At 47.7% G+C, this 17,394-nt stretch overlaps 1 protein-coding gene across 1 annotated transcript; it reads right to left on the bottom strand.

Annotated features, from left to right (window-relative positions):
* Positions 1-7,613: 7,613 nt before the first annotated feature.
* On the bottom strand, positions 7,614-15,719 carry meox1 (mesenchyme homeobox 1). Its single transcript, XM_028408103.1, has 3 exons — positions 14,792-15,719; positions 10,520-10,692; positions 7,614-8,214 (listed from the first exon to the last, which is right to left on the bottom strand). The coding sequence occupies exons 1-3, from the start codon at positions 15,285-15,287 to the stop codon at positions 8,092-8,094; spliced, it is 792 nt and encodes a 263-aa protein (XP_028263904.1). The 5' UTR covers positions 15,288-15,719; the 3' UTR covers positions 7,614-8,091.
* Between the last annotated feature and the right edge of the window lie 1,675 nt (positions 15,720-17,394).

Below are 17,394 nucleotides of genomic sequence, written 5' to 3'. Positions count from 1 at the left end.
GTCTGCAGTAATGGCTCGTGTTGCTGTCGGTGGGGAGGGAGCTAACCTGGCCCAGAGTAAACAGTCAAACAAACACGGAGGTAATCCCCGGCTTGTTTAGGTTAGGCCCAGATAGCCTGCTGATCGGCAAAACAGCCTGTCAGTTCACCAGGACCAGGATCACGTGACGTGGCCCCGTTCACACAGCCTGGTCAGGGCAAAACACAAAGTGGACACCAGCAGCAAGGATTGTAAAAATAAAGGCTTGATTTCCATAAATAAATATTCTAAATTAAAGACTGTGGGAAAAGGTGTAAAAAAACAAGCAGCACAGAGAGGTGGAGTGCTCCAGCAGGAGGAGGGGCGGATGCAGGTCTGCACAGAGGACACCACATAAGGATGGAGAGCAGTGTGGGGGGAAACAAAGGGGGCCCAGGATGCTGCCATGAGGAACTCCGGTACAAAGTTTGGAACTCCTTCAAGGGTTAATTCTCAAGAAGTTCCTTCATTTCTACACTGCAGATCATCACTGATGAAAAACTGAGTCCTGGTTCACAGAAACATGAACTAACCTTTCACCCTGTACTGTACTCATGCTCACAGTTGTGGCTGTCAATCAAATGACAGAATGAGAAGATGCCAGTTTTTGCACATTTACAGACTCTTTCAGGACAGATGACATGATGAGATGTCTGGTCGCCAGAGGCGGTGCTTACATCTGTTAGACAAAGACAGGAAGTGCTGGGCATCAGCGTGTTATTCACAGCAGTTACTGCAGCCAATCAGAGCTTTAAATAGTGAAGGCCTGCTGCTGGGCCCGTGTGTGTGTGTGTGTGTGTGTGTGTGTGTGCATGGAAAGGTTTCTGTGCTGTACATTCCCACAGATCCCCTCTTGGGAGTGTCTGAAGGTATCGACTCCCACTGAACTCACAGGGTGTGGACGCTACCAGCAACACACAATGACCCTGGCCACGGTTAACAATGGCCACACACACACACACACACACATGTTGTGTTTTGGCCCAGCGCTGCCCTCCTCCTCCTCCTCCTCCAGTAATGGACTGCTGTCCTCACTCTCGCTGCCTGCCATGTGCTGTGTCCTCTCTGGACTCCAGCTGACCACGGGCTGCCCTGTCTCCCCTCTCCCTGACTGTAAAGCTCCAAACAGCCTCCACCTACCCTCATCATCCAAACCTCCCACCTTCACTCCCTCCATTGTTACCATAGCGTGCAGCTTCTGACACTCATCGAGTCCAGACACAGACATCAGAAAGAAGACAAGGCCCAGCTGACCAAAGTGAAACCAACATAATCCAACACTCTTTCTGCCAGCTCGCCAACGTGCAGGCCGTCCAGCCCACCCTCGTGAGGATGCAGTGCTGGTTTTCACTTTCAGGCGGGCGGAGGTGTCAGGGGAAGTCAGATTTTTATCCACGGGGCGTGCACAGAGCTCCGCAGCTGCACAACGGCTGCTCTCAGAGGCCTAATCCTCCAGGCTTTAACTGGGATTTCACACACACACACACACACACACACACACACACACACACACAGTGCCTGCAAACACTAGGAAAGTCATTCTGTTATTCTGTGAGTTGTGTTTCTGCTACACCTTTGTGTCTCCATAACAAGCTGGCAGCAAAGGTTTCTTTTTATGACTTCGTACAGGAGAGCGTCTGGAGTCTGGAGACATCATCAATCATTTCAGTGATTCACTGATTGATTCATTTTTGTGACACTTGTGGGTCAGATTGTGTAGTTTTTGTTGACATTTGAACCATCTTGCTGTGATGATGCCAGGCCTGTTAAAGATGGAGGTTTGGGGCTTGTTGATGCAGCAGGAGTTCATTTTCAGACCTTTTTGAGGTTCAACGTTCACTGTCTGATCAATAAACAGCAGTTATTGAGTATCTAGTTCTTGATGCAGTCTGGATGAGGTCATGTGACCTGCCCCCACGAGGGCGCCGTTTGTGTGTGAAAAACAATAAACCTGAAGAAAACATCTGTGAGCTCATGTTTACGCCACATTCAAGTTCCAAAATGTCTCGAGCATCTGGAATCTGCTCACAAACAGGTCTTCACTCGGGTCTGTGGATGATTTGGATGGACGTGAACGCAGCCACACAGTGAGCAGTGAGGACATGCAGACCCCGTCCTCCGTGTGTTTTACCGACGCCGTCACCTGTGCCAGCGCTCTCACCTGGCCCGGCTCCAGACCATCTCTGAGCAGAACCAGAAACCAGCTCCAGGATTTGTTAAACCTCCTCATCCATCCATCCCCGCTGCTGCTGCTGCTGCTGCCCATCTCTCCACCCACACTCCGGCTCCCACCGGCCTGCGTGAGCCTGTAGCGTGACAAAGTGTTTGCCTATTTTGTGTGTGGATATCTGCAGGTATGTGTGTGTGTGTGTGTAGGAGCCTGGCGTGTGTTATTCTCTCTGCAGTCTCACTGTCTTTCATCAGGGCCCACAGACTCTCAGTATACAGTTTCACGGTCTCAGGCCCCTGGCGGCTGCAGCACGTGGGTGGATGATTTCTAACACATGGGAACCTTGGGAGCCCACGCAGCGCTGGAACAATAGAGGACCTGTCAGTATCAGAGCGGCGGAGAGAGAGAGGACGAGACGGCAGGCGGTGATGATGTCAGAATCACATGACACCCTCCCACACTTCATCCGCCTTTCTTGGCTGGCGGTCGGAGAGAAGCACGCACGCAGACGGAAGCAAGGTGGCGGCGTGTTTTGATACACTGATGACGCTCTGTGAAGGGGACATCTGTGTTCGTGTGCTGACCCGCTGCCTCAGACTGACACTGAGCATAAAAACTGAGAAGTGAATCTGAATCCATGAGAAGCGACACAAGCTAATGTTTGATTGCTAGCTAACAAGCCATCCTGCGTTTTCTTGAGGTCATAATCCTCAGAAGCTTCTGTGAAACCAGACTCCAGCAGCCTCACATCATCGGGCCTTTATGTGTGTTTTTGTTGTCTGGCAGCCATGACACCTTTATGACGGCAGTCTGATCCCGGTGCACTCTGGGAGCCCTCGTGTTGATGGATGATTCCTCTTCTGGTTGGTGCCATCGCCTCCAGCATCATTTCCCAGCCACTGTTTGGACAGCGGGATGAATGGAGCCCCGGTCACAATGCCTGAATGGGACCTTGTGTGTGTGACGGAGAGTCCGAGCTCCTGAGCGCAGGATTTTCTTACTGTGAAGACAAAGTCTGCAGCTCTGCAGACAGAGTGAGAAGCTGCTGATGTGTTTGATTGATCTGTTTTTCTGTGGGTTTCTGGAGGTTTTCCTGACACACAGACCCAGGTAAGGACAGCTGTGCGGTGCTGGAAATGAAGATTATGAAGCCTTATATGACTCACAAAACATAGTGACCAGTACCGCCCACAACAACAGAGTCCTGAACTAGTCCATGATGTCACGAAGCAGCTGAAGGCCTCTCACCTGCTAATGAACACCATGCTCTGCATGTCAGAGCTGCAAGGAGAAAGTTACTGCCCTCTGCATTCCAACATAAGAACATCATCTGACATGTGAAGCACGGCGGTGGTGGTATCATGGTTTATCTGGTTCCAGTTTGCCATCATTGCTGGATCAATGAATTCCAAAACTCCAGATACTGGAAGCAAAGCTTCTCTCTCTTCTACCTCTCACTGAGCCTTTCTTTTGCTTTCTTCACGTGTCTCTGTTTTCTCGAGCGAAGCCTCAACAGTCCTCCATCTTCCACGCTGAGCGTGCTCCCTCTGTGCTTTCTGGTGAACAAGGCTTTCTATGTTCGGTTCACTCAGCAGACTCTGTGATTGAGTGGTCCTCTGTGTGATGGTTTTCGGAGCTAAACTGCTCCTGGATTTCCTGGTTCCACCTCAGGCAGGACGCGGTGCGTACCAACCCAGGAGTCCCATGGCCCGGGCTCTGGTATCAGCTTCACTCAAGACGCCACATCCAAAAGGAGCCTTTGCAGGAAGTCTCAGATAATTTAATGTTGTGCAGCTCCTCAACTTTGGCCCGTCTTGACTTATTGTGCAATGGAAACAGAAGATTTATAACTCCTGCAGGAGCCGCTAATCACCGGAGACGAGAGGCGTGGGGGGAGAAGGATGAGCGCAGGCTGCAGCGGTGTCCACCGCCGACTCTGTCCAACTGCTGCTCGCCAGCCACAGGTACACAAGCTCACACACACACACGCTGCTTGTATGCCTCCTTCAACACAACGGCCGTCTTGGGAGGATGTGTGGAAGACATCGCATATTTCCTCCTCCCTTTCTTGCTGTTTCTGTCGTACATGTGTGAGGGGCTGAAAACAGACACACACAGACGACAACAGAGAAACAGATTTGCAGGTGGCCTAAAATAACGAGAACAAAAAGAAAGAAAGAAAAAAGGAAGCGTGTCCACTGCTCCCAGCTTCCTTGGAAGTAAGTGGATGAAGGATGACAGAGGGGAGGAGGAGGAGGGGAGGCTTGTTAGATTCTGCTTCTCCTGGGTCTGTTTCATTTGACAAAACCCAGCGTGCTGCAGAGTTCTGCAGCCCAGAGCAAGGTGAGACTGACGTGTCTGAGACAGGCTCTTACTGTCAGACTGAAAGAGAGAAAAATGAACCTGAGGCAGAGCCTGAACATGGCCGACGTTTCAAGAAGTTTCTCAATAAGACCTCCTGCGTCTGATGTTATCAGCCTGACCCCTCAGCTGTGACCCGCGAGCCGCCGTCTCAGGACACAGTAACAGTGTGCAGATGGGGTCGGTGGAGCAGTTAAAGCAGAGCTGACCTTCACACCTCCACCAATCCATCAAGAGCTTTCCCGCCAAGAGCTACTGGAGACAACACAGGGGGCTTTTCAAGATAAACACTGTCCTGTGCAGGCGCAAAGCAGCAATGTTAATAATTAAAAAAACCTTTACTCTATTATCAACAGGACATGGTTCAGGGGTGCCACAAGGCTCTATGCTAGGTCCTCCTCTCTTTGCCATGTAATCAGCTCCAACTAAACCTCTCTTACAGCCAAACAAACCGCATTACAACCGAAGTTGTAACAAACTTCAGCTGCTTTGAACACTCCAACCAGACTACGTTATCATTATCTTAAGCTCAGAGGTGAAGGCAGCCACTGGGTGCTGACAGGGATGTTACTTCCCTCATTTTATTCAGGTGGTACTTTTAGTGTTTAGTTGGGTCAGGCGGGGTTTATGAGCTATACTGCAACTGGCCAGCAGGGGGCGATCCACCAAACGATGGTCAGCTGCAAATCTTATATTACCCATCTCTTCGTGGATTAAATCCGACTCACTGATGCTGCCTCCAAAAGTGACCACTGGCTCATCCCTTTGACCGCTGCATTCCTCTGTGGAACGTCATTTATCCTACAAAGTGCCACCGGAGCAGGGCTGGCCCTCTGCTAAAGATTAGCTCCTTTGCTAACACCGCTAACTTCCTGTATTCTTCCACTATCTCCTCGACTGCACCTCACACTGTTGTATCCAGCGGAGTGAGTCACGAATGGAAACATTCTAAAATGGAAATGCTGCAGCTGCTGGTGTCACCGCAGCTTCAGGCTGCAGCACTTTCAGCCTGGTGGACGCTGACGTGTTCCTCTTTGAACGGAGCATCTGGCTGCATGCAGTGCTTTTAGTGGCAGTGCCCTCTGCACGCTGACAGCCTGTTTTCAGAGCGAGCTGAGGGGGTGAAGTCAGCGGCTCGAAAAAAAATGTTTTCTTATTGCCCACAGAGAAGGTTGTGTTCAAAGGCGAGCAGTTATTTGAAGAATGCTTCCTGCAGCTGAATCTGGTTTTACACTCACAGCGGAGGAGCGCCGCGGTGTTTCAGGTGGCGGTGACGCCACGTTTCAGAGGTAAGAAAATACCTTTTCTTACTGATGAACCACTCCCCCCCCCCATTTTCTGCCTGCCGGGGTGTTTTTGGCAGCGCTGAACATCCCACAATCACACAACCACCAAATTAAATGTAATCCATAAATTTGGCCACCCCTGCGCCGTTAGAAGGAAGCTCCGTGGTGAAAGAACAACATTCCAGCTTCATTAGTTTACACTGCTGATATTAATACTATCATTACAATTGGACATGGTTTATTTTGACTACTATTACCACTAATACAATAATAGAGCCTAATAGAGGCAGAGAGGAGAGGGGTGGTGGGGTGGGGGGACTTGGAGTCGTTCCACCCCCAGCAGCTGGAGCCAGGGGCCCGCCGGGGTCAGACGTACAGTAACACTTGACCCCGACTCGGTGTGGATGTGTGGAACAACCGTCCGACGGCAGTCCCCGCAGAGCGGCAGAGAGGGCAGTAACCTCTGCAGGCTTTGTTCGGAGCATAGGCCCACCATTGTAAGTCTGGGGACTCCTGCGCGGGAGCTCTTGTTTTCTTTGGGAAGCAGGAAATTGGATGACTGGCTACCTGCTACAACAACATCCTGTACTTGAGAAGCCGTCTTTTCACCCATACCCACCTATTATTTCCCTTTTCCATCATACACAAGTGGTCAGCCAGCCAGCCTTTTTTTTTCTCTCTCTCTCTCTGGTCCTGGGGGCCCCGTGCGTGGGTTTGTCGAGGTTCCACTCAGGTTGAGATCAAATTGGCCCCATCCAGATGCTTCCGTTGAAAATAGTGAGCAGGGGCCAAATACTTCAGACTCCACCTTCGTCAGGTTAACGGCCCTTTGTGAGGAATGACAGGGATGAACATTCCTCTGAGCCGTGTGGGCGTTGATGAGAGTCCACTGCGATCTGACCTCAGGGGAGTCCGACCTCCACGTCAGATATTGATGAAGATAATTCTTCCATCATCAGGCGGCACCCTGATGTTCGGACGTGACAGGAAGAGCCGCACATTTACACAAGTTTCACTCATCAGGACGAGGTGAAGCAGCTTTTACATGAAGGAATCGTCTCTGGTGGCCCGATGAGTTAAAATCCTGCATTAACCCTTAGACGCCCGACCCAAACAGACACCCTTTTGCTTTCTGCTGAACGTGTTTGGACGTGTTTATCACAGTGAAGTGGTTCAAATGTCTCTAGAAACTACACAACCTGGCCTTTCTGTAGACACACACTGCAAAGTGTTCCCCAGAAACAAATGAATATTTTTTCATTATTTGTTCTCTGATCTGTGCACATATTTCAAGTTTTTAACCATTTGTTTGTTTGCTAGCAGCTGATGAGCACCAATATATTTTTTGACACGAAGAAAAACAAACAAACAAACACACAGCTTTACTTTTGATACTGTCATTATCCGGAGCTCCACGCAGCTTTTCAGTTGTCGGAGCGCTTTAGTCGAAGTGTTTTTCTCAAAGCTTCCTGTTCCCACTAGGTGGCGCTATGACATGTCGTGTTAAATTGTTGCATGGATCTTTTCAGGTTTTCGGGTTTTCCTTAACAAACACATGAAGTTTGAATTAAGCCTTAATGAGTGACAGAAACTTCCCGTTTTATGGCGAGATGCAAAAATCTGACGAGCCGACGTGGTTGTTTGCGTCGTTTAATGGAGGCAAAAGTTGTTGTTTTTTTAAAATGACTCCTAAAATGAAGTGACCAAATGTGGAGCAGGTCATAGACACCCTGTGTGAGGAGTTTGTTCATCGATCACCAAGAAATGATCAAACTGTGTTCCCCATTTTGCAGAAGATGATTTATTCTATTTGTAGAAACAATATCTGTGTTTTATCCATAACACTCAAATTGTATAAAAAAGAGTAAAAAAAACACTATGTTCTAGAAAGAAATGGACAAATAGAAAAAAAGAAACATTTGATTCGGAGGCACTTACGTCTTGGCAACACTTGTGCAGTCTGAGTTCTCCCAGGTGGTTGTAGTCAAGCGTCAGAGGCCATGATTACAAAACTGGAAGCACAATCACAGTCTGATACGTCGGCACGGAGCTGCTCCACAACCACCAGCAGTATCACAACAATAAATCAATTATTTACATCAGAAAACAGTAAAGGAAGCTCAGTCGTGTCTTCCTGGGATTTAAAAGCAGTCTCTGGAATTTTCCTGCCATGGTTCCAAAACCAAAGTCTGCACCGTCCCGCCGACCTCTGACCTCCCCCCCCCTCCCCCCGCCCCTTTGGGCTGGTTTTTATTTTCAGTCAGAGCTGGGCGAGGCCGCTGAGTCCATGTCGTCATTTTCCAGGTCGTTGGGCGAAGCCGACTGTCCTCCCTTCACTCTCTTCCACTTCATCCGCCTGTTCTGGAACCAAACTTTAACCTGCAGGGAACAAACACAGGAAGTCTTACATCAGTCTTTGTTTTTATGTGTTCAAAGTTCGTGCAGAGCGCGACACATTTTCAGTTCCTGAACCACTAAAATCTGTGTTTCTGCTGTTGCTGTTAGCATCCAGAGCTCCGTTTCTATACAACAATGCAAATCAGTGTATTTCAGAAACCATGATACCACCACCGCCGTGCTTCACACTGGGGACACGGTGTTATTTGGTCTGTGTGTTCACCGGTATCTCCCTGGTTTGTGTCTTTTTGTGGATCCTCTGCATGCTGATAATGTCGTTTTCAGATATGAGTGTTTTCAATAACAATAATAATTGACATTTTTATGACACAACATAATACATTTGTTCGTGCGTCTTTCCCACAGCCCTCTGAGCTGATTCTTTCACCGTATTTGAACTCGTAACAGGATCACTGTGGCTTTTCTCTCCATTTTGCAATTTTTAGGAAAATTTACAGCTCGGTCAGCAGAAAAACAGACAAATAATCCCCCACAAATCTGCCACTGCAGAATATAAATCTGCTCGGCCTGCACTGGCCCTTGCAGGGAGCATGAATTGTCAGAACAAAGCTCCTGGTCCTGGCTCGAAAAATCTCTCCCTCTCTCTCGGAGCGCAGGCACAGAGGATCGTATGGACGGCAGGTCAGGAAGCCGGCCTACGCAGGATCTGGGTTTAACTGCACTTGCAGAGGGGGGACGCTGCTCATCTGTATCTGTGCATCTGTGCTCTGTAATGATCTCACATTATAACTGTCCGGCCAAAAATAGCAGCAGAAACATGCACTTCCTGAGAGTCCAGATAATGACAGAGAAAAGACTGAAGGTCTGGAGGTCTGAACGGTGACAGGATGGACGGACTAATGAGGCCTAAATCTGCTGCTCCTGTCGCAGCCGAACATTCTTCATACCCATGCTGTAATGTTGAATTCAAAGTCAACTTGTTCCTGAAAAATACGTCTGACTGTTTTTCTGTTGTTACCGCGGAAACACCAAAACAAACAATGTGTTCATCCATCTGTCAGCACCTGATCAGCACCTCCTCTGTCTGTTTTTAGTGTAACAACACCTTCTTTACTTTCAGTGTTTTCAGGACAGTCTGTGCTATCCAGATGTGACATTATTAAATATAATAATATAAGAACATTGTGTATATTAGCCTTTTTATGTGAAGTGAAAAAAATTCGCCTTGTGAAAGTGTGATGATTCTACATGCATGTGTCCATGAGAAGCTGCAGCAGAGATTTCTGTTCATCATGTTGTAGAGGAGACTGTCTGGAATCTGGAAACATCAGAACCATGATGGTGGGACTTTCTATGATTCTATATTTCTCTATATTGATTCTATATTTAGAAATTTGGTAGAATATGAGTACAGTGCGATTCGAAAGCTGTTTCACAGAGTCTGAAATAACACATCTTCACACATTTATTCCTCGCCAACACTTTGTCACACAGACAAGCAGCAGGGTTCTTCAGAAGGGTCAGACTGTGAAGTTTCTGTAGATATTTGTTCCACTTTGTTGTGGTGAACACTGCTAACGATATCCAACAAAGAAGAAGAGGTGTCAGTTTGACCACACCGTGCTTCTGCTGGGCTCTAAGTGAGAAGCTAACTGATGCTAATAGCTAAAAAAACAGTAAACACAGGAGAAGACACAAACAAGATAGGATCAGAGTGAGAAGCAGCTCTGTGGATGTTTGGGGTGACCCTGCTGATCAGGCTCCCCTGCAGCTCTGGGACTCAGACAGATCTGTTCCCACACACTGCAGCCTCTCCGTCTCCGAGCGCGTCTGATTGAAAGGACGGCAAACCGCCAAAGCATGTAGGATGAGCTGGAAAACACAGCCGAGCTGCAGTGGGAGCTCTGAGCAGATCCGTGTGTGTGTGTGTGTGTGTGTGTGTGTGTGTGTGTGTGTGTGTGTGTGTGTGAGGGTCTGGGAAATAGATTTAGCAGCAGACGGCAGTATGTGTGGTCACTGTGGCACCGTGGCCTCATTAGACGGAGCTGGGACACCGAGCCTGACAGGCTGCATCCACACATGTTCGGCCGATTTCATCGAGTCTGGAGCTGCCGCCCACTCATTAGGGCTGCGTGTCATTCTGAGAAGAACCACAGTGAAAAACAGCACGGAAAGAAATGCTCACGCACGGCCATGTTTGTGCTCAGAGAGGCTCTCTGAAAGCCCCCATCTCTGGTCCTCTCTGTGAACATCTGCAATAAACCTCCGGCCTTTTGTTTTGGGGGTTTTAAATAAAAGCGTCTTCCGCTCCTGTCTGAGGGCGTACCTGTCTCTCTGTGAGGTCCAGGTTGACGGCGATCTCGTAGCGGCGCAGCCTGGTCAGGTAGTTATGGTGGGTGAACTCGGCCTCCAGCTCTCTCAGCTGCTCCTTGGTGAACGCCGTGCGCTCCTTTCTGGCTTTGCAGCTGGAATCCACCTTAAAACTGGACTCCTGGATGTCTGCAGAGAGACGAGAGGTGCAGCGTGAGGCGTTTGTACACTTTATTCTTTATTTATAAGGTATGTACCAGGATATAAGGTCAGGACATGTGCTGTACGAGGGAGCCGTCCGAGTTATTTAACTCTGACTGACTCCTTAAAGACACATCCTACAGTTTGGACTCTGTGGAAAAGGTCATGTGGTCTGATGAGTCCAGAGGCAGATGAAGCGATGCTCCCATCATGCTTTGTGCCCACTGTACCAGCATGTGTTTGTAGGTGTTGGCTGACTACTCCGGGATTCAACCCCAAGTCTTTAAAGCTGCTGATGGATCGGGACCAGATCACACCACCGCCTCTTTGTTGTTTTACAGACTCTTAATCTCCTAATCTAAGAAACCAGGCGGCACAGATTTGATTATTCTGCACCGAAATTATGGAAGTTTTCTGAAAACCTGTTTATATATGAAAGCTTTTATTTAAATCTCACTCTCTTTTTTATTTGCTGCATTTTAATCTTCCATTTATTTTAATTCAACAGTGTTAATAATAATATTTTATCATCAATACAAAATCCTGCTGAAACCCTGCTGGATAGATTAAAACATGATCGTATTTTTAAAGGATCATAATTCTCACGTCCTTTTGCTTCACCTCTTTCCTTGTGAACCTGCCTCAGTTAAACACTCTTCATGGACCCTTCTGACTGATTTCAAAGCGTTTTAGTGGGAGGCCCCTCATACAGTAAACACTGAGAGCAGCACGTTAAAACGGGACCACCCTCACCCTGCTGCTCACCTGCAGCCGCTGTTTACGTGTTTTCCTCTTGTGTTTTTCTACTGAATGTACTGAAACACCCACATTTCTGCATCCATTCACAGTGTGTGTGTGTGTGTGTGTGTGTGTGTGTGTGTGTGTGTGTGTGTGTGTGTGTGTGAGGGAGAGATAGAGCACAGGGCAGGGGCCACCAACCAAACCGGCCACAGAGGGACTGAGTTAGCCGAGGAATGCAGCGGAACATCGTTAAAGCCTCTAACAAAAGAACAAAGGTGCGGATGTGTCCAGGTCTGACTGCTGTGAGTGTGTGTGTGTGTGTGTGTGTGTGTGTGTGAGCAGTTTTCCCACAGGCAGATTCAACATTAACTCATCTGGACCTGACAGCCAACACCAGAAAAAGTCTGAGATATCTCTATGACTATGATCCATCTCTCTGCCTGCACGTTGAATATCCTCCTCATTTACAGGTTCTATGATCGCATGCTCGGGAGCGAGTGTGAGTGTGTGTGTGTGTGTGTGTAAAATAATTGTGCATTGGTAGCGACACCAGCAGCTGATGTAATCTCCAGAAAATGGTTCTAATTTGTCAAAGTGAGAAGTTTTGCTCCGAGCTCGCCAGAAAAGTGGGCCAGAATTTAAAATGGACTGGACCAGATGTGACTGGGCAGAGCAGTGTGTGTGTGTGTGTGTGTGTGTGTGTTTGTTGGAGTAGCCATGTGTTGTGGTTATTACTGACGTTCGGCCCCGAGTGTGCCGGCGCTGCCCGGCCTCGTCAGCTCTGCTCTGGAGCTGTGTCAGGCCGGTTTGGTTAGACTGAACACCTGGCAACACACACACACAGACACACACAGACACACACACTCTCACTAAACAGGCCCCCAATCCTGCACAGCCAGAGGCCGTAAACTTGCAGGGCGCAGGCTTCTGCACCCAGCAGGCTCCCAAAGACAAACAGCATTTGGTGCTTTTGTGTGCGTAAAAGACCGTTTGTCTCCATCAGGACTGAATTAAAGCTGCTGATGGTTTTTAAGCAGGTGAAAATTACACGTGGGATTGACCCGCTTAATTTGGGTGTGTAAAAGTTCGGCGGCAGGACTGAGATGTTTGTTAAACTGGTTTATTGTGATTTAGCATCTTTGAGGTGTGAAGCTGTTTCAGGGTCGTTTCACTTTAAAGCTCTTTTCTTCATCAGTATCAGTGGACTCAGCCGGAGCTACATGGATGCACCATCATCTCTTATGACCCTACATGCACATCGTTTGATATTATGATATTTTTTACTCATGAAACAGTTCTGTTTCTGCTCGTATCTGCAGCAGAGATTTCTTCTCAGCATTTTGTGGAGGAGATTGTTGGAAACATCAGAACCAAGATGGTGGGACAAAAAAAAACTGGCACTAGAACCAGCCGGACAGAGAAAAATGTATAATTTAGTTATTTTATTTTAACATTTGGTCCCACAGACAGGCGGCAGCAGGGAGCACTGGAAAGGTCTGATTGTGTAGATATTTGAACCGCCTCGCTGTGATGAAGACTACCAAAGATAATCAGCAGAGAAGAGGAAGAGGTCTTCTCTGACCTATCAGCACATATATGTCTGAGCTCAGAGCATCATGCAGCTTTAATACACTCTGTATGTGTTTTATTTTGTCATCATAATACACACACACAGAGGAGTGATGGAGGACTTCACAGTAAAAACACTGCTACAGTATATTTGGTATTAATTGGTTTAAACTTTGACTTTGCACAAACACACAGCAGCTGCACCGCCAACGCCTGCAGGACATTTTCCTAATATATGCGGCCTCCACCAGCGCCGTCAGTGCTGAAGCTCTTTTCTGATGCAGCGGTCAGACATGTTGCATGCACTCAGTGGGAGATTGTGTTACGGCTTAACGACAGGAAAATGTCAATGGATAAGAATGTAAGAAGTGGGCTCACAGGAAAGTGATTTTACCAGACGTGGTCTGGCATGTTTTCAGTGCAGCGAGTGGAGGTTACAATAAGGTAAGAAAGGGAGGAGGGGGTGGTGGAGGAGAGGGGGGGGGGGGGCTCCTCCACCTCCTCCTTTTCAATCAGACTCAAACATTCATCATGCAGCTTTTTTTTTTTCTAAATAATTATCAGGACATTTTACAGACCTGCTGCTTCAAGCTGTTGATAAAACTATTTTCAGCAGATTCATCCTTTTATTTTCGTACCTGTTCAGGTTCTGATTTGAAACAAACAGCTAAACAAACTGAAGTTTTTATTCTGTTTGACTCAGAGGCAGCCGCCCGCCTGCTCTAATCAATCTGTTTGGACGGATTCATCCCAGAAAAGTGAGCAAATATCTACAAAAACTACACAACCAGACCTTTGTGTAGTGTCGCGCTGCACGTCAACAAACTGTGTCAAAAAAAAGACCAAGATCTTCTGACCGAGCTTCACTGAAATCATTTTTTTTGTTATTGTTTTTATGATGAGCTTATTTTCAAATGTCCTTGAATGTCCCACCATCATATTTTCAGATTCCAGACAACTTTGCTTTTTTTCTTTAATGTAGAAGCCAATATAATAATAAAAAAATGTGCATGTAGCATCACATGAAGTGATAAAACATCTGGATATCTCAGACTGTCCTGGAAAAAACAAGGTACAGCACGTACAGCTAACAATGACCAAGATAAGAGGCTGAGAGTGAAGGCGTCCGAAGGGTTAAGGAGAAGGTCCTTTAATTGTTGGATGTGCTTTTATTTTGAAATTCTAACCAAAAAACACTTTTATAAAAATGTTTTCTTTTGGCCTGTTTGTGTTGCTGCTCATTTGAATCACTCTGTCATGGCTGTGTGACGCTACCTGCAAATTTAATTTGATTAGAATATTTTTTTTTTCCAGTGGATCAATGAAAATAATCATTAAAAACTTTTTATGAATTTCAAAAAATTCACTTTTTCAGGTGCCTGTGATGAGTCAAACTGTCAATTTCTGCCATCATGTAGTGAAACACAATAGCGGTCTTTCCAGCGGATGCAGCAGCAGAACGAGGCGTTCAGGTGCTCCATAAATCATTTCGGAACAATAAGAGGATGCAGCGGCTGCTTCAAGTGCATCTCGAACACAAAAGTCTCGTCACCTGCTCACCTTTCACACAGCGATCGGCTTTGAGATTACATTTGGTGAGGAAATAAGACGAGAGTTTGTGTCACTGCCAACTGTGGGACAGGGCGAGGAGCAGATTCCTGACCTCAACACGACGTGTGTGTGTGTGTGTGGCTGACGATCATTTTCAGATTAAAGTAAATGAATAAAATTTCCCATATATTAGTAGTCGGCCATGTTTTTGTGGTGCATGTCTCACCTGTGACATCCCTCTTCCTCTTAGTGGAGCTCTTCTTATCGGAGTCGGCCGACGCCACGCTCTGGGGCGAGTATTCTCCATCCAGGCACCCGGGCCCAGGCAGCCTGTCCCCCCCTGCACTGTCCAGCTCAGGCCCTCCACCCCCACCACTGCCACCAACCACTGCTGGAGCAGCAGGCGGGCAGGCCTCGGGCGCCCTGGCTCGGGTCTCGCAGGGGTTAAACTGCCAGTCGACCCTCTGGTAGCCTCCCTGGCTCTCCGGGTACAGTCTGTCATCGCGGGGGTAGGCGGCGTGCGGTGCGCTCGGCACCAGGCAGGAGCTGGAGAAGTCCGTGTAGGCCAGGAACTCGGGCTTCTGGTGCAGGGAGAAAGGGGCCTGCTGGTAGGGGGACTGCAGGTTGGCTCCCGGGACCCCCGAGTGAGGGCTCCTCATGCAGCCCCAGATGGGGGTGCTGGGATGGGCGCTGCGCATGCAGCTGCTGGCTGGCTGATCCATGCTGATGCAGACACACACTTTTTCTTCACACTGTTGAATCTGGAGCCTCCTCACACACAAAGCTGGGACTTGAAGTGTGCGTCCGACTACATGTGCATCGTACTCACTTCTGTCAGCGGCTGTTGACTCTTCCACAGCCCAGAACGCGTGAAGACAGACGCCTTCCTGTGACGGCGTGTTTCCCACTCTCTCTCTCTCTCTCTCTGGGAGTGTGAGCCTCTGGTCCTGACACACACTCTCACACACACAGATCTGACTGGCTTGTGGCGTGGTGGGAGAGCTGCATCCACAAACTGGCTGACTCCCCTCCTCGCTGGCTGTTTTCACAGCTCTTCTAAGGCATTCTTGACAAGTGAGCCCTCCTCCTTTTTAAACATATAGGTGGGAAAGAGTGGCAAGTTTATGGAGTGAAACCCGAGCCTGCAGAGAGGAGGAGCCCCGCCGGCCACATGTTGGTAGTACCCTCCAACCAACCCTGCCTCATCAACTATTAATCACAGGGGAAATTTTATATGCACATCTAATGGACTTTCCAGACGTGGGGCTTTTTAAAGGGACATTGTCTGAAAAGTATAAAGCGAGCACCCACCCACATGGGAGCAGGGGACTCTGACTTATTTCAGCTCCTTAGTGCTTTCTGACACCCAATTTAGTTCCTTTTTTGACACCGTTTAGAGGAAAGTTAACCTGAACCTGGTCCCTGTGCAGCCCTGATCCTCGGCCGTCCTCTCTGAAAAGTCTTTCCTCCTCAGTTTTTATGGCCGTGTGTCGCAGTAACACACTCACACACACACCCACCTCTCTGAAGGTGAAAGTACAACTGGATTTGATATTGGCTGTGTGAGCACGCACACCTCTCACACAGTATGAGATTTCAGAGCCATATTTTATAGCTGTGCCTGAAAGTTTGTGAACTCTTCAGATTTTTTCCTGAAAGTGGACAAAGGAAAGACAATCAAACAAAAGAGACAGGAATATTAGACTTTTGTAAATAAGTTTTTGTGTTACCAAAAAAAACTTCTGATTACCTCTGTGAAGAGTTGGACTTCACCTTCATTTCAAAGTAAGAACATGTGAAGCACGCTGGTGGTAGCATCATGGTTCACGGGGACAGTGTCCGGGTCGCGTACAAAAGCCGAATGTAAACAACCGTTGAACTGCGACAGCTTTGCCCCGAGTTTATTTTCCACAGGGCTACAAAGGAATAAACTGCTTTTTGAACCGGAAAAAACGAAAGAACAAGCGACACGGGACAAAAAAAAACACACAACTCTGTATATTACGAGGCGCCCAAAGACAATGAGCCCAAACCCAAGAAGAAGTTTGACCTTAATCCAACTGAAATGTTGTGGAAGGACGTGAAACAACCGGCTCATGTGAGGAAACCCACCAACGGGTCAGAACTGAAGCTGTTCTGTACCGAGGGATGGACTCAAACTCCTCCAAAGACATGTTGAGCTGCTGTTATTGCTGCACACGGAGGTCACATTCATGCAGAAATACAGAAACTTGTATATGAAGCTCCTCTCTTTAATTGCGTCGCAGACATTAAGCAGCAGTAGCAATTGTGTGTGACAGCAGTCACATGTAGATCGACCACATCTGGACCGAGCAAGGCTGCAATTATTCAATTTTCTGATCAGTGATTTTTAATCTCTGCACGCTACTCATGATAGAAGCCACTTCCCCATGAAGTCATGTCTCTAATACCATTAAAACCTTTTTGGCTAAACCTGGTTTTGGACTCAATCTCAGCGTATCTGTTACCCAATAAACCCACTGAACCACATTTTCAGTGAAATGCACAGCTTTCGCTTCATACTGCTCATATTTGTGCGCTGAGGTTTGCCTTCCTCATGTGTCCTCACTTTGCTCCTGACCTCTCAGAGAGGAGGAGGAGGAGGTGGAGGAGGTGGAGGTGGATCACACCTTTGTGGACAAAAAGAGGAGGCAGAAGGAGAAAAGACAGAAGATACAAAAAAAACAGAGGCTGCAGCAGAAGCTAACTCAACGAATGTGAGTACACATACCACATTCAGCTGCAGGTAAAAGAGACGAAAAGCTAATAAATAAAAGAGATCCAGAATCCAGAGTGGACAAAGTGAAA

The sequence above is a fragment of the Parambassis ranga genome, chromosome 6, assembly GCF_900634625.1.
Source record: "Parambassis ranga chromosome 6, fParRan2.1, whole genome shotgun sequence".
Taxonomy (NCBI): domain Eukaryota; kingdom Metazoa; phylum Chordata; class Actinopteri; family Ambassidae; genus Parambassis; species Parambassis ranga.
The sequence above is the reverse complement of the archived record's forward strand: the minus strand, read 5'-3'. Positions and strand labels throughout refer to the sequence as shown.

Bases quoted from the DNA above. Each gene is read 5' to 3' on its own strand.
- meox1 (XM_028408103.1), bottom strand. From the start codon at position 15,287: ATGGATCAGCCAGCCAGCAGCTGCATGCGCAGCGCCCATCCCAGCACC. The intron at 10,693-14,791 runs GTGAGACATGCA...GTCTCTCTGCAG, and splicing joins GAGGAAGAGGGATGTCACAG to ACATCCAGGAGTCCAGTTTT. The intron at 8,215-10,519 runs GTACGCCCTCAG...TGTTCCCTGCAG, and splicing joins TGGACCTCACAGAGAGACAG to GTTAAAGTTTGGTTCCAGAA.